Source organism: Scleropages formosus, chromosome 3, assembly GCF_900964775.1.
Source record: "Scleropages formosus chromosome 3, fSclFor1.1, whole genome shotgun sequence".
In the NCBI taxonomy this organism is placed as follows: domain Eukaryota; kingdom Metazoa; phylum Chordata; class Actinopteri; order Osteoglossiformes; family Osteoglossidae; genus Scleropages; species Scleropages formosus.
The window spans coordinates 16,383,402-16,406,912 of NC_041808.1; the positions used below are offsets into that span (position 1 = coordinate 16,383,402).

The 23,511-nt window shown below is 39.9% G+C and overlaps 3 protein-coding genes across 10 annotated transcripts; 2 read left to right on the forward strand and 1 right to left on the reverse strand.

Annotated features, from left to right (window-relative positions):
* Positions 1 to 283: 283 nt before the first annotated feature.
* Positions 284 to 6,594, reverse strand: nasp (nuclear autoantigenic sperm protein (histone-binding)). 7 transcript variants are annotated; one of them, XR_001966176.2, is made up of 14 exons: positions 5,682 to 5,906; positions 5,230 to 5,343; positions 4,934 to 5,014; positions 4,330 to 4,439; positions 3,656 to 3,955; positions 3,288 to 3,343; positions 2,851 to 2,924; positions 2,693 to 2,766; positions 2,277 to 2,465; positions 1,508 to 1,680; positions 1,342 to 1,395; positions 761 to 869; positions 518 to 641; positions 284 to 440 (listed from the first exon to the last, which is right to left on the reverse strand). XR_001966176.2 is itself a non-coding variant. In XM_018753301.2 (14 exons), exons 1-13 carry the CDS (start codon positions 5,774 to 5,776, stop codon positions 555 to 557), a joined length of 1,479 nt encoding a protein of 492 aa, XP_018608817.1. In that variant the 5' UTR covers positions 5,777 to 5,905; the 3' UTR covers positions 285 to 440; positions 518 to 554. The 7 variants fall into 7 exon arrangements, 6 of the variants coding, with proteins under 6 accessions (XP_018608817.1, XP_018608818.1, XP_018608819.1 ...); XM_018753301.2 differs by having other exon boundaries at positions 285 to 440; positions 761 to 832; positions 5,682 to 5,905; XM_018753303.2 differs by adding an exon at positions 6,404 to 6,594 and having other exon boundaries at positions 286 to 641; positions 761 to 832; positions 5,682 to 5,726.
* A 6,075-nt stretch (positions 6,595 to 12,669) lies between these two features.
* Positions 12,670 to 17,894, forward strand: prdx1 (peroxiredoxin 1). 2 transcript variants are annotated; one of them, XM_029250500.1, is made up of 7 exons: positions 12,670 to 12,740; positions 14,624 to 14,740; positions 15,179 to 15,332; positions 15,791 to 15,913; positions 16,187 to 16,317; positions 16,551 to 17,569; positions 17,816 to 17,894. In XM_029250500.1, exons 2-6 carry the CDS (start codon positions 14,635 to 14,637, stop codon positions 16,631 to 16,633), a joined length of 597 nt encoding a protein of 198 aa, XP_029106333.1. In that variant the 5' UTR covers positions 12,670 to 12,740; positions 14,624 to 14,634; the 3' UTR covers positions 16,634 to 17,569; positions 17,816 to 17,894. The 2 variants fall into 2 exon arrangements, with proteins under 2 accessions (XP_029106333.1, XP_018609228.1); XM_018753712.2 differs by lacking the exon at positions 12,670 to 12,740 and adding an exon at positions 14,037 to 14,500.
* Positions 17,583 to 22,539, forward strand: LOC108935249 (HORMA domain-containing protein 1). The gene is given in 11 exon segments (XM_074559690.1): positions 17,583 to 17,960; positions 18,357 to 18,420; positions 18,507 to 18,543; positions 18,623 to 18,643; positions 18,799 to 18,825; positions 19,003 to 19,125; positions 19,127 to 19,307; positions 19,721 to 19,965; positions 20,235 to 20,277; positions 20,571 to 20,611; positions 21,580 to 22,539. Coding segments are annotated over 11 exon segments (1,005 nt in total). The 5' UTR covers positions 17,583 to 17,791; the 3' UTR covers positions 21,634 to 22,539.
* Positions 22,540 to 23,511: the final 972 nt, after the last annotated feature.

Sequence of the window (23,511 nt, forward strand, 5' to 3'; positions counted from 1 at the left end):
AGGTATTACAGAGCCTCAAGTTTTAATTTTGACATGTCTCAAGTGATGAATGGCATGTAGAACCCCATTGTAATATGCTTGCTTACCATAATGAAGTGTCCGGTTCATTAGCGCTCAACTGTAATAAGGATCCAGTACATTGAGGGGGAACAGGACAGACCCCCTACAAAGGCTTACAGATTTCAGCAGCAGTCTTGAGTAGACCCCTGCTTAAGCTAAATTCTAACTAGATGACAGTATATTCAGATCTAACATTAAGTGAATATGCTTGAAGTCAGTATATTTTGCAAATAATCTTTAATGAAATGCAGTTTTACAAAAAAAAATGAAAATGCTTTATTTACAAGACAGAGGATGAAGAGGGCTATGCTGGTGGAAAGATCTGCTGCCATGATGTGATTTTATGCAGAGGTTTCCACATGGGTACCTGGCTTCACAGGCTAGGGGGGTAAGGAATATTTCAGCATTAAAACAATTATTTCTGCAGCATTCTGCCCCTCCTATGTTGAGGACTTGCCTCTTTCTCCAATTTCTCCTGATCTCCCTGGCCATTGCTAACAGTTCTCTCCACCATTGAGTGCTGCCTCCTGTTTGGCCTTCTTGGAATCAACGTTCTTCACAGGACTCTCCTCTGGTTTCCTCTATACAGCACAGAAGGGGAACGAATTTACCACTCATGTCATTTTAACCCACTATGTAGAAGCAGGTCAAGTGGTGTTGATCATGCACAGGGCAGCACTTACTCAAAAACTGGACTAACCTTTTTCCTGACCAGATGGGAAATGTCAGATGCAGACTTTGAAGAGGAGGCTCCAACAGTTGATGTGGTGGCCTGAAACACACCAATTTAGTCTACTGCAAAAATCTCCCTGCACAAAGAAAAGTATATATGACCATAAATATTTAAACTACACCTGCTTATGGAAATCAAGTTCTATTACTGTAATAGATGACTTGGGACATTAAGACATCAGGAAGTGCACCTATTAAAGCTGTTGCCTTGTGATCAATAGATCCAGGTTTGAATTCATGCTCCCACCCAAGTATAGACAGTTTCATGTAGTTTAGGATAGATTTATTAATTTGAGACCTCTCCAAAGGAGCTTGCCAGGTTAAGCCACTTTACCCATTTATAAAAAGCTATTCTATTGGTGCACTTCAGGGCAAGTACCTTGCTTAAGGATACTATAGCAGGATATGGAACTGAAACCTGTGTCCAAGTCCAAGCATGGCACCCCTAGCCACTATGCCATCTACTTCCCCTAACATTGCAAGTTGCTTTGGAGAAGCGCATCAGCATAACATCTTTACAAGAGGACCTGCACCAAAAAGCTGTCTTACCATGGAAGATGAAGTAGCTCCATTTTCAGTGGGGAATCCTGATGAATGTCCTGTCTGAGTAGAACATTCAAACTCATGCTAGTTAAGAGTTCTTGGAGAAATTCCCAAATCTTTACAAAATATAAAAGACTTTATGCAACCCATTCCTTACTGGGTATCAACACACCAAAGTTTGCTGGATGGCTTCTGAGGCAATGACTGCAGTCTTTTGACTCTCTTGGGCATCCTCCACCTTCTCTCTGATGTCAGGCAACAGCTGCTTAAGTTCTTCCATCTCCTTTTGCTCCTCAACAACACTCTCTGACCCTTCTGCCTTGTCAATGGCCTCCTGAAGTGCTGCTGTAGAATACAATAAGAAAATTCTTCTTCTGGAATGAAGACTGCCTTTTACCATTAGCAAGTAGGAAGGGGTTTAACAGTACAACTCAAGTTACAAAAAACAAAGACTGAAATCTGAACTTAAGCATCACCTCACAAATATCTGGTTGTCCAAAGTAGTAATGAAAGTTTTCAAAGATAGTCAAACTAAGAAACCAGCTAGGGCAGCACAGTGGTGAAGCAGGTAATGCTGCTTCCTCACAGCACCTGGGCTGCTCAGGCATAGGTATTCTCCCCATGTTTGCATGGATTTCCTGTCAGTGCTTTGGTTTCCTCCTATTCTCCAAAGGCATACAGTTAACCTAAAGTGGATGCTCTAAATTGCCTGTAATGCATATCAGAGTGACTACCCTGCAATGAACTGGCATCCCATGCATGCGTTACATCTGCCCCATTTTGCACCAAGTGATTCTGGGATAGGCTCCAAGCTGCCATGACTGACTAGCACAAGCAGTTAAAAATTGAGCAAAACCCAACTAGCTGCTTGCAGACCAGTCACCAGAAGCAATTAGTATTTGAAATAGTTGAACAAAGTTAAATGGCATTTTCCCCCTTACCAAGGCAACTCTCAATAACCTGGATAGAGTTATTGAAGTGCTGGATGGCTTTATTGTACTGACTGGTATAACCAAAAGTCAGCCCAAGCTGGTACTGCGTTTCAGCCAACATTCGACTATGCGATGGAAGGTGTTTCAGCTGGATGGCAAGGCATTCTTGGAAGTCCTCCAGAGCCTGGCTGTAATTACCTTTATTTAAAAAAAATAAATACATAACAGGATTACTGGTCGAAGGAGTTTCCTGTAAGAAAACAGGCATACATTTTATTGCTAGAAAGATCCAACAAAAAAACTGGATCAAGAAACATTGGGGTATTTGTAAGTGGAGTTAAATTACATAAACTATGAATCTGAGAAGGATGCTATTCATTGTGTAATTTTTTTTTTTTTTATAAAAAAAAAAAAAAACACCATACCAGATTCAACACTTATTTCCCCTAGTTTGAGGTGGGCCTGTGCAGCCAGCAACTGGTCATCTTTGTTTTCTTTCCTTCAAAGAAATGGTAACAATATGTGATTACTCTTCACTATGACAGTGATATTAAAGCTATATGTGGTAATCACTGTTATGTACCTTTTATAGATTACTTTTGCAACTTCTAACATCTCCCAGGCCAACTGCAGGTTCCCCACCTCTTCTTCATTCTCCTGAAAGCAGGAAGATGGACGGACACACACACACACACACACACACACACACACACACACACACACACACACACACACACACACACTATCAGAACCGCTTGTCCTGTACGGGGTCACGGGGAACCGGAGCCTACCCGGCAACACAGGGCGTAAGGCTGGAGGGGGAAGGGGACACACCCAGGACGGGACGCCAGTCCGTCACAAGGCACCCCAAGCGGGACTCGAACCCCAGACCCACTGGAGAGCAGGACTGCGGGCCAACCCACTGCGCCACCACACCCCCTAGGAAGATGGACATTTACAAAAAATTTAAAAACATTTAGCTACACTAGAGTGAGGATTCCCAAAGGGAGGGAACTTTACCTTGTCTTCTTCAGCCTCACTTTCATCATCTTCATCATCACCACCACCATCCTCTTCTGGGGGGGGGGGGGGGGGGAGAAAAAAAAAAAAAAAAAAAAAAAAAAAAGGAAGCCTGTCAAGTCTTTGGCTAGGATGCAAACAGACTACTACATGTCAGCTGTTAATGGGTGGTTCTTTGGGCTCCAGTTAAGGAAAAGCCCAAGAAAGTGCTACTACAGCAGCATTTCTTCCAACAATTAAGACATGCAATATTTTATAGAAACTGGAGATTAAAGTAGTAGTCTTTTGTACATGTCTACTGCCATACCAAACCCCAGGTTCTCCAAGTGAACTTGTTCTTCGTTTCACAGGTGATCATTTGTGTTTACCTCCATCTTCCTCCATTTTCTCAGCCCCCCCATCTTTTTGGAGTTCTTTTGATGGAGCCTTTTCCCCTTTTACTTCTGGACCTTCCTCTTCACTGTCCTTCCCTTCTGAACTCTTCTCACTACCATCTGCCATCATTTCATCCTTTTGGGAGGGAGCACAATCTTTCAAAGGGGACTTCACACTCTCTTTTTCCAAACTGGTCTCTCTTTCCTTTTCACCATCCTCCATCTTGGACTTCTCTGCTTCCCTCTCTGACATGGCATCATAGACTTGCTCCCGCAATTCAGCCTTGGTTTCTTCTAAACACCCATGAAAAGGGGCACAAAATTAAAGAATTATAGTTAGTGATCATTGCACTAATAGTCTTTCGTGCCATCAATTTGTGACACAGGGCAAATGAGGCCTCCTAAAGATGCACCAGGAAAGCCTCAAAAACATCCCAGTGATGCAATGAACACTGCAAAAACAAGAAACTGATTTTGTTCTTGTAATGCCCGATTGTCCACCCAGAAAAAAAAAAAAAAAAAAAAAAAAAAAAAAAAGTCAACCTCTCCACCGAAAATAAACGGTCCATCACCTGTCCTGATTATCCCAATCCTGCACAGTTGAGAAGGCAGTATATTCAGAGAGGGGCAGAAAAATTAAGACACAAGACCAGTATTTATACACTAACCATCTACATTGTCTGCACTTTCAATTTTGGAGTCATCTAGCTTTTCCCCTGCTTCAGACTCTTCCTCAGGGACACCATCCAGAGCATTCCCCAGGACAGTGTTCTCCAACCTGAAAGATCCCAGTAATTTTAATGGAATAAGATTTATTCTATCAAATTCAGAAGAATTAATATTAAAGCCTTCAATAGTGTTCTAGCAGCCAGTGTTTATGGTTCACTCCTCTTGCTTGTATTTATCACTAATGGACCTGTCAACCCTTTAATCCTTTCCAGGAGTGAAAGCCATAAAATTTAAACCCCCAGGTACAGGTTCCATCCTTCCAGTCCCAAGAAAATATTTTACATCACTCCTTAGTGGCACAACAAGTACCATTTTAAGAATACTGAGCCCTCACTTTCAAAATACAGTTATACCACACACACACACATTTTTTTTTTTTGTACTACGAGTCCCGAGCACAAGTTCTTCTAAAAACGAAGAATTATTTATATATTATACATCATAAAAGTTAGCCATATGGTTTATATGTGGAGAATCTAAAAGCAATTCACTGAATATTAGTTTTAAGATTTGTCACCAAACATATAGAAAATAAGTACCTACCTGGCCAGTTCAAGCAGAGCCTTCCCGTAGAGAAAGAAGGCCTCCCCACACTCGTCAGCGGTGTCTCCGTATCTCTTGGCTCTAAGTCACAAGAAACGAGCTTACATTCCCATCTGTGCCACAATTTCGAAGGTGCCCGTTTCTCAGTTGAATACGTGGCTTCATCCGGTATTCCTGGATGAAGACGTACAAACGACGAAGCCGCACAGCAGCACAGCCCCCTTAGAGGCACCTAAGGTTTATGAAGATACTTGAGGTGGCTGTGCTGCAGGGGACCCTGGGGTCAGTGTACTCACAGCATGGCACAGGCCTCCTGCAGAACAGCCACCGCGGACACCGCGTCGCCCATCACCAAGTGCCTCTTCCCAGTGCCCATCAGCTTCTTGGCCTCCTCCATGATTCCAGCAGCACTAGTAGTATAGGATGGATTGGTCCGCATTACTCATCACACGCTGCACACAACTTACATTGACAAACTCATCATTTAGCAAACAAGAAGTTTCTCCAAAAAAAAAAAAAAAAAAAAAAAAAAAAAAAAAAAAAAAAGTGCGTTACAGAGGGAAACAAAATACACTATTTCCGTTAAAAACAGCATGACTCCTGTTCGCGAGCCAACTGAAGACTATTTCCATGCTTACATTTACTCGGACTAAAGAAGAGTCATTACTTCTCAAATCGCGTCAAGCGGAAAAGCCGCTTTAAACCGGCGCTCGTGCGCGGCGGCGGGAGCGGCGCGAGACGAACTCACCTGTGTGAGGCGCTCGTGGAGCAACACGGCTTCTCTTCATCCATGCTGCAAAGGCAGGGTGTTGAGTGACGCGGGTTTAGCGCAGTACAAGTCATTTGCTTTACAAACAGTCACTAAACAGTATGTGTGTACGAAGCGAAGTAGAGTTAAACCGACTGGTCGCTTTTACGAAAATAACTCATTCACACAATCATGATGGGTGCAGCAACGGGAAAAAAAAAAAAAAAAAAAGATTTGTAACAAACTAACATGCGTTCGTAAGAAGACATTTTCCTCACATATATAAAAACCAAGGAAAGGCTAGCCTGTGATTGCTGGAAGCAACTGCAGAATTTTGTAACTTAAGCTTTTAGTTCCTTGGCCAACAGAAGTTTAGCTTTGCTATGCCAGCTGCCGAGCGGTGAAGCACAGGATCATCCTATCCGAGAGCAAAGTTGGTGGACCACCTCCGGATCAGCACCCTTTGGAACAACGGAAACGCAGTATTGCCAGAAATATCCGATCGCTTAGCACGCAGGGAAACTGTCTGTATCAAAGCGCAGAAATTCATTGATATTAGGAGAACCCACTCCTCCACGCCATGTGAATGACTGTGTGTATCCCGGCGATAGCTGCGGATAGTCGCTGCTGAACAGTAAACCACTTTTAAGAGAACAACTAAATCATGTGCGCGCCACTTCTGGCCAACTTCGACCAACTGTGCTGCTCACTCTCCTCCTCACCTGTCTTTGCTTAAGGGGGGCACCGATCCCTCTGACATACTAGCTAAACAAAACACTTAATAATCTCAACTTTCTCCTTAAAAGCTTTATTTTAAAATATAAAAAAAAGGCTGTTTCGTGCTTATTCCTAACACAGGAAGAAAACATAGCAGGGTTGTTTCCCTATCCTCTCACGCTTTCAGTTGGCGCCTTTAAATATAGACCGTGCACTCACTTCCGGTTAACTCTGACCTTACAATCGAACCAAAAAGGCGGGAGTGAACATTAAAGAGGCCGCAAGCCGGCAAAATACATGCAACTGATGGACTTCTTCTTCTTCTACCGAATACAACATGCCGTCTATGAATATATTTTCAGTTTCTTCGTTTGATCTTTTTTAAATCCACTAGGATGCTACTCATATTTCTCCGATAATCACTAATTTTACTAAAGGGTATGGGAAGCTTAGCTGGCGCTGTGTTGAAGCGTTTCTTCTCCCTCGTGCGTGCGTGCGCCTCTCACTTTGAGAAGCGGTGCTTGTGTCTTTAATAACGCATTACTAGACCAGGAGATGTTAGTAACGTGTCATCCTTTGTTAATAAATATCCATAAACCCATTGAAAGGAAAAAATTACTAGACAGTACATTTTGAATTCAATATTTTTAGCTGCCGGGGGCGCGGTGACACTGTGGGCTTGGCTGAGACCCACTCTCTGGTGGGTCTGGGGTTCAAGTCTTACTTGGGGTGCCCAACTGGTGTCCCCCTTCCTCTCCAGCCTTGCACCCTGTGTTGTTGGGTTAGGCTCCAGCTTGCCACGACCCCCCCTGGGGACAAGCAGATCCAGCTTGTGTGCGTGCATGCGTGCACTTGCATTTTAGCTGCCTATTGGAAGCAAAAATTTAGCTGAACATCTTTAAAAAGGATTTTTCTTGCTCAACTGACTGAAGATAAGGGTGGGTTTGGAGCTAGCTTGAAACTAGACGTGCTTGGTATGTTGGCACAGCAGGTAGCGGTGGTGCCTCACAGCTCAAGAGCTCAGGCTTCAGGCCTCAGATCGTGCTGTGTTTGTAGAGTGTGTATGGTGTTTCCCCCCACACCAGTCATGTGGACGTGTCTTTCGGGTGAGTTGGTGAATCTATATTGTCTTTGTCTACCTGAGTGCTCTGTGATACTCCAACGTCCCATCCAGAATGTTGTCCGTATTCTGTCGTGTACTTTCCAGGATAGGCCCTAGACCCCTGTGATCTTGCACTGGGTAAATGGTTTCGGAAAATAAGTGGATTGTTGGGTGGAAAACTAGACATACTTATGAGAGTAGATGCAAGGTGAAATTTCTGAAAGAAATAAAGACAAAGACAGACATACAAGAAATAACCGCTGGATGCTTTTTGTTCATCTTAAACTCAAACACACACACACACTGGCTGAAGTTTGTTGCAGCGAGCCAGAGCCTAACCTGACAACACGGGGTGTTGGGCTGAAGGGGACACACCCAGGACGGGACGCCAGTCTGTCATAAGGCACCCCAAGCAAGACTTGAACCCCAGACCCACCAGAGAGCAGGCACAGGCCAAATCTGTTGTACCACCACACCCCCCTCATCTTAAACTCTTTTAAATCAATTTTTTAATATCCTAAACTTAAAATATATTTGATATCACCCTTACTAAAAGATGTATATTACACAATATATCAATAAACAATAACTATATGACTTGAGTATTCAGACTAATGAGTGAAAGCAGAAGTCTTTTTTGGGTTTTCCACTTAATGTGAAATAGTGTGTCATTCTTTCTGAAATTGTCACCATCAGTCATGGGACCTACCATCTTGCAACATATGTTAGTTTTATGAAAAATGTCTGTTATGGTTCTGTCCAATGTTTTTAGAACTGTGACACTGGAGGAGTGCAGCATGTGGCTGTCTTTTTCTGTATTGATTAGATAATGAGAGGATATATATTGTATATGTGGTATGTAAATTTCAGAGGATGGTGTACTAATGGCATCTGGGGAGCTAGTGTCAAGAATGAAATGAAAATGAAAGTAGTCTATGTTAGAGGAGAATGACTTTTGGTATTGTAATGTGGTTTCATAGATATCAAGTCATTATGATGATACACCTGAGTGAAGCACTAAAAAATGGGCAGGAAATATTCCCCAGGGTGCAACTACTTTTTTACTGCATAGAATGTGGTGTTATATAACATAAAGCCATTCTCCTTCTTTCACTGTGGCACAGTGGCATCAATATAAATTGATATGCAAACAGCAGATCATTGGCTATCCTGAAAGTGCTCACCCTAGCAGTAGGTTTTCTTGCTTAGCAATGAATGTACACTGAGATCTTGGTTAGTGTGTGGCCCAGAGAGCTGTGATTGAGATCCTGTGAACAGGCTGTCACAACCTGCTGTGGGTGGATACTCTGTCCACTGTTGACTGTCAAACAGAACATCTTACAGGCAGGTCTGGACTTGACACGTTCTCGCACCATGCCAGTGGTATCGTCTTTGTGAGGATATTGCTCACATATTCATGCTAAGAGGGGTTTTTCAAGTTAAATGCACAAACCTTACTGTATATAAGTGTGATTAACATTAAGTGGTTAATTTCTTTTCATTCTTTTTTTCAGTTATTTTGTAAGCTGAGATGGGTATCTTTTAACCTTGAGAAACTTTTGCTGTAGAGTTCACCAGTAGTAGTTTCTTTTTAATTAGCAGACTCCTTAAATAATGAGATAAAGGTCAAAGCTCTCCATTAGACAAAACCACATTCACAGAAATAAAATATCGTATAGACTCAAGCATCCAGTACTCCAAGGCTAAAACCAGCTACTTAAGTGATATACTTAGCTCCTTGTGTTATGAACTTTGAGTTACAAATGTTTGAAGATACAGATCATTTTTCAGGTTCTTTATTTATCTGTAAAAGCATTTAACTTACCCATCTTGTGAAATTTGTCTGTTGCAGAGGGACAGTGATCTGTATTTCTGCATCCAGTATCCTTTTTTCACTTCTTCATTTTCACTAGCTGCTTGTTGCAGAGGTCCAGAGCCCATCCCGAAATCACTGAGCACAAGACTCTGCAGTCATTTACTTAAATTATATGCCTAACCTTAGATTTGAAAGTTAATGGCATTTACATTACATTTAAATTTTCAATATGCATACTACATGTTTATAATGAGTTACTGAATAATACATTTTGAAATTATTCCGTTCTTACTAATGCCTTCTCTTTAACTATCAGTTCTGGAATGCAAAGTCTCAGGAAAAGCTTAGGAGAACAGAGCCTCAGTGTATCAAGTTCTTGATCTAGGCAGTCTATCATGTGCTTCCAAGTCCATCTAACCTGTTCAGCTGTGGAAAAGTTGATTCTCCATCATGCCTGTTTTGTCCAAATAGAGGGACATTGGAGTCCATCCTGACAGGTACAAAATAGTGCTGAGAGAGATCTGCTAGCATTGGTGTCATGTGGGGATAACACACAATAGGACCTTTTGGCCAGCAAGGCAAGCGATAGCATTTGTCAGGGAGGGTGAAAGAGTAGAACCACTACCAAGAATCCGTTACTGGCTTCTGACGATGCACAAGACTGGCAGTTGATGATTGATTTAGGAAGGCAACTGAGATTTCCAGCAATCATCCTATTAGCATCACTATGATCTGACCTTGTGCTGTTGTCTGGAGCTTCTAGAGAGGTTTTCTTGTTGGAGGTTCCTGTTCCATGGGAGGAATGCATAGAGGAGGCTAATTGCAGAAGATGATGAAGTAAAAGCAGCTTGGAGGGCAAAGTGTTTGCCCATTCAGGTATGTTGTAGAGACTTTGCAATAAGGTCGCTATAATAGATCTTACAGTATGTTGGATTTTGCTGGGAGTCTGAGGTTCAAAGTTAGTAAAGGTGTTACTAAGGTTGCACAAATGCTATTTAGATGGCTATGGATCAAGGAGGTGAGCCTTGGGTTTGAGGTAGCCCTACCTGGACACAAGCTGGGATCTGATCAACCCTGATTAGGTTGTCTGGGTGAGAGTGTATAATGTTGGAAAACCTGAAGGATGTTCTTAGTTATTTTGATTTTTGCATTGATTATGATTAGTTAAAGTTTACTGATTACAAAGATACCACTAATTCTTCTGGAGTGTCAGTTTTAGTTTGGTACTTTACACCCATTGGAAGATTCTGGAGAGCTCCAGAACATTCTAGAATCTAGAAGTACTACACATTATAGAAAGCATCAGATCCTAAAAGGGAATGGAATATTTGGTGCTTGGAAGCCGGTACCAAAATTCACCAAAATTTGCTAGTTTCAAGAATGTGGAGTATTTTTCTAAAAACTGACATATAGTACAAACTAACACCACAAGTATGCTTAATCTAAGAAAAACTGAATGGAAAATGCAAAAAATCGACAACAAAATTTCTGTTATATTGTGTTATGTGTCCAGGTGCATCACAAGATGTGTGTAATTAAAATAAAAATGACTAGATTTTTAAACAAATCAATGTACGAGAGGCCATTGGAGGCCAGGAGTGGTTCTCTCCTTTGGTCATTTCCTCCTCACTGGGACTTGGGCTGGTGGAAAGGTATAGAAAACAGATACGGAGGTGGAAGCAAATGATACTTTGTACTCAATAAACCTTGTTATAAATATGTTCATGGCTAATAAGGTGTGTTTGATTATAAGAATCACTGAGTATGGTCTCTTTTTATTTTGATGCTGTGCGACGATGAGAAAAATTAATGTTGCTAAGGATATAGAAAAAAGTAATGTTACTTATATACTGCATGTTGGCCTTACTGTATGTATCTGTTCCACAAGGTCAGAAGTGAAGCATAAAATATTTCTACCTCGTGTGCCTTGCAAAAACATGTTCTGCTGACAGCCAAGCCCATATTTTAAGGTAATACATTTGTTTTCTGCCTACTTCACAGACAATACATCACACCAGATACTACATTTGTCTAGTCAGGGTTTTTCTGTTACTTTTGTTATGTTTTCCCTTTTCCCTGGTTGGTTAATGATATGGATTGTATTGCATTTATTTAAACTCAGACACTGTAATTATAATAATTGTGAGCTTGAGGGACTTAAATACAAACTGGAAATGTATAAATTACTTACAAACACAGTTCTGTGCAGTGGATTTTTATTTCGTAATAGAATGTAGAGGCTTCTTTTCTCTTTCTGGTAAGAGTAGAAACTATGGCTGTCTTGCTCATCACTGCTTGGAATACTGTGTGAATAAAATTAAAACTCAATAAGGGAGAAGCAGAAAACATTGTTTTAACCAGTGCATTTACAATTCTTATACCAGTGGCCAATGAGTTCAAAAACAGATGGCTGCATCCAACGTTTAGAAACCTGTGTTTTTTAAATGAATAAAGCAGAATTCGAAGCCAGGGCTTCTTTGATCTGTAGTCTACATCTGTGTATTTAATAACTGCATTGTCTGCACCTCCACTTATCTGACCCCTTCATCTGGTCTCCATGACGATGAAACCAAATGCTTGCACTACAATAGAGGTAGGATCTGATCGGGCATAATTATGTTTTTGTGGAAGGCCAAGGTGCAATACACTCCAGCGTAACACACCACATAAGAGATGTCTTTCTGTGTTATAAACAATGTTACGTTTGGCATTTCACAATTACTTTTCTCAACCACCATGCGGTTGTGGGGTGAGAAGGAAATAGTTACACTTAGATAATTCCTGGTAGGGTTAAGGGAACAGTGTCGCAATGAATTACCTGCATGAAACTTATAGTGCATTGTCTTAACACCAGGATATTACTGAAAAACCTTTATTTGCTGATAAGGTGGGTCTCATATCACCACTGAGGAGTGCAGTGTAAGCATGAGCATTGCACAAGTGTTCATATATATAAGGAACTTTCATTATTTACAGTACAAACGATCCCAAACTATTACTTTTTACACAGGACATTATTCAAATGAGTCGAAAACGTACTCATACAGTCTGCTGAGACTTATGTGTAACCACAAATCCAGATTCTGTAGTGGTTGTTTATTAATGCTGCTTATTTAAACTCTGCGTGCCATGTCTAACGTCTACCATTTTCATTTCACAGTGGAATGGATTATCCAAATTTTACCATTCCTTGTTTCAACAAGGAAAAGCGGGTACTAAAAAATGCAAAGTCATCCTAAGTCAGACAGCAAAGGGAGCCACAATTGAACTGTCAAATTTGTACTGTACGCCAGAGGGAAAAGGAACGAAGCCTCCCGACTGTAATATCGCGATAGCTCACGCCTATAAATGAACGTGAACAGACGCCAGTTAGTAACTCCGCTGCATTTGTCGGGCGTGTGAGGTGAAGCAGTGATTGTAACGCGTAAGTTGGCTGGAACACGAATTAGGTGTTTCTCTCCTTAAACTGTCTTACGTTGGCGTACGAATGTTACATTTTGTTGAACTATTGCGAATATATTTACATAAAGGTAAAATTAAGAAATTCAGATACTAATTCCAAAAGTTCTTTCTAGAATTTGTTTTTGCTGCTCTTCTCATATTCAGTTTTAGATTTGTTGCTTAGTTGATGCAGTGGAAAGAAAGCGGCATGGGGGTGGGAACTCGTCCGAAACGGTACTCTGCTCTATTTCCTGAAAATTCGCGTCCTCCTTGTCAAGTGCTCGGGCTACTGGCGGGGAATCATCAATATCTAGTTTAATTAGAAATTGATTGTCCGAGTCGAGTGAAAACATGATGAACCCCCTTGAATACTTGTATTGTAACTTCAAGCTTGTTTTTTTTGGGGGGGTCATCCTCTAAAATTTCAGTTACTGATACTTTTCTTCCTGCAGCAGGTTCTCCGCGCTCATGTTGAAGGCATGATTTATATAATTAAACTTTTTTATTCATTTGTAGACGCTTTTTTTTCAAGCGACCTACATCTCGGAGAAAAATACGATTTCCTACATTTGCTGGTGATTGCGTGCTTCTTTTCTGTTATTTTCAGGACGCTCATAGTTTTATGCTTCCTCTTACCTTTACAAAACAATCTATCATCGTCTTCCGGCTTAACTATCGGCATTTTGATTGTTACTGACAAGTTGGCAACGTTATATTTAAACGTAGTTGCGTGGTGTGATATGTGTGGGCTAGTGAAATAGTACCGGGTACCCTCCTCAGGAATCATCCTACTCGTCCTACTTGATGTGCTAGAACATTTTCAGTGATATATTTAAAGTGTAATTTTCTTTTCTTTTTTCCCCCTTAATTTACAAAATTTTTTCTGTCCAAATATAAACTTAGAAACACGACTTTTTTTCTAAGTCCATTTTAGTCAACAAAAAATGACAATGGTGAGAAAACGGCTGATGTCGACGTGTAATATATATTATATGAAGAATTTAGTATGTTTTTTTTAAATACTAATTTAGGCATGTGACGTCAGTAGGGTATCCTTACAATAACTGTCAGTGATTTCTTAGCTAGTCTGCCCCCTGCTGGGGTCCCAGACCCTCATGTGATTGCTTTTAAGTTGGTAACCATAGTGAGTGTTACACACAACTGCTACATCACTTGCATTTGTTTATACATTTACATTTATTCATTTAGCAGATGCTTTTGTCAAAAGCGACGTACATCTCAGCAAAAGTACAATTTATGCATTACATTAGGAGAAAGAGACATGGCTGCAGACATGTAAGTCTCAAGTAAACCTAGTTTGTTGCCTACCACTTGCTGCACCTAAGTTCATCATATACTCTTCCACGTTCTAATGGAAACTCGCACCCTCCCTGGCGGCGCAACAGGGAACACCTGCCACGGATCGTGAAGCACAGGGATAAGAAGGAAGTGCGGAACCTTGTTCAGCCTCCTGACTTACTTGCACTCCTGATCCTCGCTCCTCATCCTGCTCCGCACCCTTCGCCCTACTCATCGTTGCCGGCTTTCTGGTTTACCTCGAACTCTTGCCTGTCTCCTGGTTCACGATTCTTGGATTTGCCCCCTTGGATTCCGTTCGAACCTCGGTGACTTTTTGCCTGTTTTTCTGACCATGTCCTCTGGATCGCCCCCGACCACTCCTCCTGTGCTCCGCACTTGGGTCCGACGCACACGCGCCGGGGGAAACCCGTGACAGAACCTACGGTCTCTTTACTATTTGGTTTCAATCCATCATACATTAACCAATCACTAACCATTTTAACTGTTTTCAGCAGTGGTGATTACTCAAAAATCTGTTTGTGTGTACTAATTTTGTCATTTCTTCAGTCAAGGTAAAGATGGCTGCTGGAAAAGCTCATATTGGGAAACTGGCTCCGGACTTCAAGGCAAAAGCTGTAATGCCTGATGGCCAGTTCAAAGATATCAAACTTTCCGACTATAGAGGTATCACCAAATTTGGACATGTTATTACAGTTAATTTAGCAGCTTCGCTTCTTCAAAGTGACTGACTTAAGCAGCTGATTGTATTTTTTTTATTGTTGTCAGTAATAGTAATGTGTATATAGTGGAACAATTCAGGTTTGCTATAATTGCAGCCATAGCAGATATTCAAACCTGAGTTCATAGTAAAGCTGATGCTGTAGTCCAGTGCATGTCTCCAATACATCAGTTGAAGGATTTTCTGAGAAACAAGTCGTTTTTTTTTTTTTTTTTTTTTTTAAGTACAGGGTAAATTGCTGATAAATGTGAAATGGAGAAATCAGAATGCTATTCTTTAAGTGTTTTGTGACTTTTGAATCTTTCAGTTTATACTTTTAATGATAAAGCCGTACATACATCAGTGCGGAATGTAAATTGACTTTTTTTTTTTTGGCTCAATAGGAAAGTATGTAGTCTTCTTCTTCTATCCAATGGATTTTACTTTTGTATGCCCAACCGAGATCATTGCCTTTAGTGACGCTGTAGAAGAGTTCAAGAAGATCGACTGTGAGATCATCGGTGCCTCTGTGGATTCCCACTTCTGCCACCATGCCTGGTACTTTATGCACTGTCATTGTCTATACGTTACACAGAGGACTAAGGTTACCATTGCAAACAAATGTCCATGCAGAACATAATGGCTTAAATCAATAGACAAGGGGGCAGACAGTCATGTCCTACTATGGCTGTAGGATTTTCAGTCCAAACAATTCCAAATATTTCATTGGATTTTAAATTAATTTTATCTGCTGAGTAAAGCATGACCTAGTAACTAAATGAGTCATACGAGTCAAGTGATATTTTCTGTTCAGATGATGATGACAATGACTGATGCAACGAAAGCAAACTCCATGTCTGTCATAGATCATAACTGATCACACCTGCACATGGCCTGAAGTGACACCGCTTGAAAGTTCTAGATTTATGGTTAAGGTTTAACTGCACTATTCTTGATTTGTCCAAACATTTAAGTTTACAGCATCCTTGTTGATAAATTACCGTGTCACTTAACAGGATTAAAACACCACGCAAACAGGGTGGTTTGGGTCATATGAACATCCCACTGGTGGCTGACAAACTCCAGACCATTTCCCAGGACTATGGGGTGCTGAAGGAGGACGAAGGCATTGCTTACAGGTAAAGGCAGTTGGCATTGCAGTTCTGTACCTGAAACATTATGATGTTGCTTCTGTTGTCTAAATTCTGAGCAAGTTTTAAAGTTTTTAAATATTAGAGTAGCTTCAGGTAAATAATTACAATGGACAGTCTACTTGAAATACTCCTACATGAGTTTGTGGCAGGTAATTCAATAAAACAGATTTCAAATGTTCAGTTTGAACATGTCAGTTGTTGCTCATTTTCAAGTACCGCATTTCTGTTTTTATGAACCACTGTTCAAAAATTTTTCAGGGGTCTCTTCATTATTGATGACAAAGGGATTCTGAGGCAAATAACTATCAACGACCTTCCTGTTGGGCGCTCTGTTGAGGAGACACTGCGCCTGGTGCAGGCTTTTCAGTTCACCGACCAGTATGGAGAAGGTATTGCATTTGAAACCTGACAGCCCAACTATTTATTTAATTTTGGTGTTCAATATCAATTAAATTTAGTTTGGGGAAAGTGATTCTCTGAAGGATTTTTGAAATGTTACTGTTAACTTGGTCCTAAAATTTCTTTCAAAACAGAAGCCAATTATTGCAAGCCATAATTCTCAAGAGTTTTGGTATTAATGTAATTCATAGTTTTTATTCTTACTATAACATATGAATTACAGTGTGCCCTGCTGGCTGGAAGCCTGGAAGTGACACCATCAAGCCTGATGTCCAGAAGAGCAAAGACTTCTTTGCCAAGCAGTAATGGCTCAATACTCAAACCTGCACTGTACTTTAGGATTTATTCTTAGGGTGCTTATTAGGTCTTAAAAAAAACTGGCAACAGTGAGAGCATGTATGTCAAGTATAAATCAACTGCTTCAAGATAAAATCCATGCCAAAAATGTCAGTGTGGGGTTAAATTTTGTGCCATCCCAATTAATGTGTAAGTGAGGTGGAAGATCTTTGTAAAGGTGAAAATTGTGGCTACTTGATATATTTCTCAGATGACTTGTGTATTAGAAAAGGTTCAGTTCTACACTTGTATAACCAGCTTTCATAAAGTAAATGTGAAGCATTACTTTTGTGAAGTAGTTATGGTATTTTGCTGTTACCGCTATTTGTTTGCAGTGTTGTTTGGTAAATAAACAGTTCTGAAGTTGTAGTAAATGCCAACTTTCCTCTAGATCTGTATTTAAACGCAATATAAACTACTAAATCGCAGTACATTTAAGCTCATTGACGAGTATCTGTGCTAAATTGGAATTTCTGTATTGTACAATAGAGCGGAGACTGCATTTCCACAGCTGTTTTGAATAAACTTGAAGTGAACGCGAGTGAGCTGCTTTAGACTTAAGTATTGTCCGGGTTTGTGGAGCGGATGCCCGCGCGCAGTGTTTGCTGTCGTACACCAGATGCAGAAGTTTCAATGAACGGGCGCGCGAGTTGCTCTGCGCGAGGTGGCGTCTCGCGGCTGAAATGTGGGCGAGATAATTACCTCAGGAATGTCCTCCTCGTTCTATCGCGTCAAGTAGAACATCTTCAGTGATAATATATTATTTAAAGTGTAATTTTCTTAAGTGAAATACAAAATTTTTTTTCTGTCCAAATATAAACTTAACACTTTTTTCCCGTTTCCGTGACCGAAATGACGACGGCCGGTAAACAGCTGAACTTGAAGTCGACGAAGCGGGATGCCACGGTAGTAAGTTTAGTTTGTACAGTATTGTTTGTAAATGCACACCATGGCATAGTTCATCTTAATATTGTTTTTTCACAAGGAAAGATAGGACATTGTGGTCGCCTCGTACACTTCTCTGGGGGAAATTTCATTTGAAGATCACCATCTATCATTGTATGACTGAATGTATGATCATAATGGTGGTTGTGGTTGTGACTTGAGTTGTGTAAGTTTGTTTGTTTAATGTGTGTTTTGTTACACGCTCAGTGGAAAAGTCTGTTTGAAAACGAGCTGAGGACACGGGAGCAGTCCGAGGTGTTTGTGAAGCAAATGGTAGCGCTCGCCGTGTCCTCCATCACGTACCTGCGCGGGATCTTTCCGGAGGAGGCCTACAGGTCCCGGTATCTCGAAGGTGGGCTGGAGTGCAAACACGTCCGGTTCCTTAACTTAAGTTGAGTCACGTTTTCCTGGAGTCGCCAATCAATCCATTGAAACCTGTTACTTATAAGTGTACGTTTCTGTATTTTTTTCAGTCAGGGACGCAACGACTTGTCACGTCTTCGGGAAGAGCAGAAAGAGTCGCAGTAGCACTCTGGAGTTAAAATATTGGCTTCTTTCAATCGTGTCTTACAGATTTACACGTTAGACAAGGAGGAAGGGACATCAGGGTACTGTGGACATGATGAGGACATGTCCACTATTACACGTGTTATCGGTGTTGTAACTGTTAGGTGTTAGTAATATAACACACTGCAGAGTTATGCACAGACTCACTTGCTTCAATCTTGTACACGTTTCTATCATGCAGATTTATGTGTTAAACTCATAAGAGAAGATAGCACCTCACGTGGAGCTTCCAAAATTGTGAAATGGTAGGTTTTATGTGTTAATTGTATTTCCCTTGTGGTTATATAATAGGTAGTGAATAAAAAATAATGTATTCAATTTCTGTTTTAAGGATGATGGGGTGTTTTGATGCATTGGAGAAAGGATATGTAAGTGATGTTTTATAAAATCTTGAACAGGAATTTATAAATGACTAACTTTTAACCTTGATATATAATATTTCAACAGCTCCATATCCTCTTCATTGGGGTATGTATTGCAGGATTTTTGTTCATGATATCATGTTTTATATTGCAAAGTGTAAATATTCTATTCATGTACAACATCCTTTCATTTCAACCATCATTGCTTAGTAGATTTCTATTATTTACATTGATGATTCCAAATCCTCTTTCAAACCATAGGTACACACCAATCCAGATGACCCAAATGTAAGTTTTCAAGTTAAAATTTTCCCATATTAGAAGTGATGAGAGGTGGTGCATTTTTCTGTTTTTTTGTTATACAGTTTTTCAGTTTCATAAATTATGTAAAAATTACATTTTTCAAACCATACAAACACATTTTTAAGGTGGAGTAATGCACCACTGACATTCTTCTACCTGCAGTATATCACTGAATCTTACCAGTTTAGGTTCAAATACACAGCTAAAGGACCGCAGATGGATATTCTGAGGTAAGCCTATTTTATAGGTCCATTATCAGCACTTTATGTAGAAAAAAATCCTGCTTTTTTTAAGGTTTGCTTTGTTTTGTATTTTAAGAAACAAGAATGTTGAAATGCAGATAACAATAGAGGACATTAAGCAGGCCTCAATGCTCCTGGTCCGGAAGCTGTTTCTTCTCATGCAGAACCTGAATGTCCTTCCTGACGATGTCTTTCTTTCAATGAAACTATATTACTATGATGACGGTAAAAACAACTGTAATATATGTATAATGGACTAGATAAAAGATTGCAAAGACACACGTACAGAATCGGTAAATTGTAGATAGTATAACCTCATTGTGTCAAGGTAGATTTACAGAAGATAGTCTGCTATTTTTCATTATAATATCTGTATTTTGTTTAAATTGCAGTTTTATATTTAAATGAGAATCTTTTTACTCAGTTTCAAGGTACTTCTAGTAGCTACTATGATGCAGTTTAATTAGCTAAAGTATAATTTGTAGTTAGAGCCTTTCATTTGAGCACAATCCATATTAATCTTTTTATACATTGGCACACAAGGATAAGAAAGACTTACAATGAAAGTGGAAGAGATTTGTTTGACTAAAAGAAAAATGAGCAAAAGTGATATTACTTTAATTTTGCTTTCTTTGCAGTGACACCCCCCAAATACGAACCACCTGGATTCAAGGAGGGTGTGTGTGACACTCTGTGGTTCGAGGGGACAGCGGTGCACTTCAAAGTGGGGGATCTTCATACTCCATTTCACAGCTTGAAGGTTCAGGTTGCAGTACAGAGTAGCCGAGTTAATAAGCTGCAGAAAGGGAACGATCTGGAAGAGACCAATGAGACCTCACAAAAACACCTCACAAACCTGGAAGAGCTGAAACATAGAAGAACAGTATGCAGTAGTCATTCTTAATAAATGTAATTGTGTGTGTGTGTGTGTGTGTGTGTGTGTGTGTGAGAGAGAGAGAGAGAGCGAGTGGGTTCCTACATCATGTTATAATTAAAATGAGTTAGCATAAAATATGCGAAGATAGATGTCCACAAACCTTATTCTGCAAGATGAAATGATTGAACATAATATGAACCTTAGACAAGTCATCCCTTGCTATATTTATATATCTAAGTAATGTTTCACTGAATAGTTTACTTGTACTTTATTAGGGCCCTGACACATGTAAGGAGGAGGATCTACCATCTCAAACTGGTAATTGTTGATTTAATTAGATTTAATAATTTACCAAAAATTTTGAAAATTTTTTTTTTTTTATGTTGCTGAATTTGCTGCACATTTTTGTATAATATCAACATTAAATGATAATGGCATTCTTTTCCGTTGTTAGATTACAAGTTGCCCTTGTAATGTTACAATGAGTATGTTTTGGAATGATGACACTGGCAAATTACTTTGAGAATAACTTGTATCATGCTTCCATTACAGAAAATCCTGTGTTATAGCAGGAATGTTTCATCACTCCTTTATCTGCTTTGTATTTTTAGTGTCTGCAGAGTTCAAGACACCCAGAAAGGCAAACACAAGAGTAAGAAATGTTTAAGAACAATTTGTTACAGTAGGCTCCTTACCAAAAGGTAATAGAAAAACAGACATAGTAAGTGAAATCTGTTGATTTCAGCCTTCATAATTCACATCATTGGGTAATTTATCGAAAAACAGGACAGCTAAGCTTGAACATCCTAGGTGATAAATATAATATATAAATATAATTATAAATATAAATCTATATAAAAGGGCTAAGTGTCATGCATATAAACAATTGTGCAGTAACAAATTAACATTTTTTTCCGTTGGCATTTAAGTTAAAAAGCAGCAGCAGCAGAGAAATATCAGTCATTACATGATAAATACCCACCCCCACACACATTTTCTGAACCGCTTGTCCCATACGGGGTCGCGGGGAACCAGAGCCTACCCGGCAACACAGGGCGTAAGGCCGGAGGGGGAGGGGACGCACCCAGGATGGGACGCCAGTCTGCTGCAAGGCACCCCAAGCGAGACTCAAACCCCAGACCCACGGGACAGCAGGACCCGGTCCAACCCCCCGCGCCCCCCTATAATAAGTACCCTTTTCAGACAATGGCAATTTATTTAGGGTTTTTAAACTCTAAAATAATGAGTTATTTGTCCCTTTTAAAAAATCAGCAAAAACAACTAACAACACTGGGAAAGTTGGCTATAATAATCATAGCATAATTCCTTTTTCACATCTGTCTATTCAGGCTGGAGACTTTGCCTTATATTATACTTTTTGCTCAGCAGGTGGTGGAAGTAACTGGTTATTGTACTGATTATTAACTATGGTATTTTTCAAATGAAAAATTTCACTGTATCCTATTGAAATTCACACTGGATTTGTTTTTTTTAAGGATAAAAACAGTGTGTACATAACAAGATGACTGCTGTACTGCAAATTTGTGTGAATTTTTTTGGTTAACTTTTGTTGTGTACTTAAATAAATGCTATAATATGATGCATGGTTTTTATTTACAGAGAAAATGTATTCCCAAGAAGCCTCCAGTGAAAAGAAGAAAAAGGGAACAATGAATACATTTTCATTTGAATCCAAATGTGCACATGAGGCAATCTGGAGGAATGCACTGTCCTTAATACTTTTATTACACCTTGAATCTTTTTTTCTACCATAAAGGATACTTCTGGGTTGAAGTGCTCATAAGGAGTTTATGTTCAGTAATATTCACTTCATCCATTCAAGCAATATTCCTCAGTAGTTGCAACAGAAGATTTTTCATGGTTGATTTCACATTCATGCATCTTAGAATTTAATTTAAAAAATCTTCATACAAATGTATGTTCTTTATAGGTCATTATAGTTGTCTGCTACTTTTACAAATGCATTTCTTTTGTATCTTCAGGGGATAGAACATCTGCCTCGTGCAGTGTTTTTCATTTATAATGCTGTGTATGACCACCTGAAGAAATGAAAGAAAATGCTAACTGTAAACTCATACAGTAAATCTTAATTTAAAAACATAATTTGTTAGTATTGTTAGTTGAAAATTGTTTTTGATAGTATTAGCAGGTGAATTTGGATATTGGTGAACATTGGATAAGTAAAATGAATACAAGAGAGGTGTGTTTTTTTTTTTCTAACAATGAAATACAGCATTGACAGCTTCCATCTGACAGTCAGGGACTGTTTTGTGGGGTCAAATTAGCTGCTGCTTCACTAGATGGCGCATAAGGACAAATACTGTGTTGACAGTATGAAAAGGAGAGGTTATTCCACAGAGGGCCAGTGTTCCTCCCAGTAGAAGATGGTCTGAAATAACATACTGCGGCTGCCACTGAAGTACCTACACAAATACTATTCTGGGTACAGCTGCAGAGCAATTGTAAAGCAGCAGAGCTCTTGGCAATTCTTAAAGTCTAAGTTTTATTTAAAAAAGAAAAAAAAAAAAAACTTTCCAGACAGTAACTGCTGTAGCACAGATGGGAAGAATATAATATCTCCTATCGTAATGCTTTGAAATGAAAAAAGCTACAGTATGGTGAGGAGATATAGTTCATCTGCTGTAGTGGTGTTATTTGGCACTGCTTAGAGCCAATTCAGTGCTAGATCCCTAACAGTAGATGTGTAACTGGGAAGTGTGAGTGCGCAATGTGAGGTGGTGTGTCAAAGTGCTCTGCACACAGGGTTCTCTGACACGCACAGCGAACTCCAGTTGTCCTAATGACTTACTGATGACTCTAAGGGGCAGCTTTAGCAGGGGAGGAAAATGTGAAAGCTGTACTTTGGTTATAAATCTTCTTTAAATCTGTTTACCTGAAAAAAAGTTGACAATTTCCTTGCATGACAGTTTCCTTCTTTCTTTCCGTGTTTGTTGCCTGTGCTCTTGCCTTGTAGCGACTATTTGGTTGAATTGTGCTCATGGTCACACCATTGGGCATGGTCTCTCTGTGTATCATTCAATTCTTAAAACTTTTACAGGAAATTAAATTATGAATAGGGGGGCGCGGTGGCGCAGTGGGTTGGACCGGGTCCTGCTCTCCGGTGGGTCTGGGGTTCGAGTCCCGCTTGGGGTGCCTTGCGGCGGAATGGCGTCCCGTCCTGGGTGTGTCCCCTCCGGCCTTACGCCCTGTGTTGCTGGGTAGGTTCCGGTTCCCCGCAACCCTGTATGGGACAAGCGGTTTGGAAAATGTGTGTGTGTAAATTATGAATACATTCAGTTGAAGTTTTATAGAGCTTTCTTATTGAGAAAAAAGCTGCTAATCAGAGGGGTTCAGTAACAAAAAACATAACCATTGTTATGACTATTGTTCTGATAAACGGTGGCTTCTCAAGGCCATATATTTTAGTGTCAAACTTTTATCAACATTTATATAGTAGGGATAAAATAGTCTGTTTTCATCCCTAATGTTAGTTTGATTAACATTGTTTTTCATTTACACAACTGTATTAGG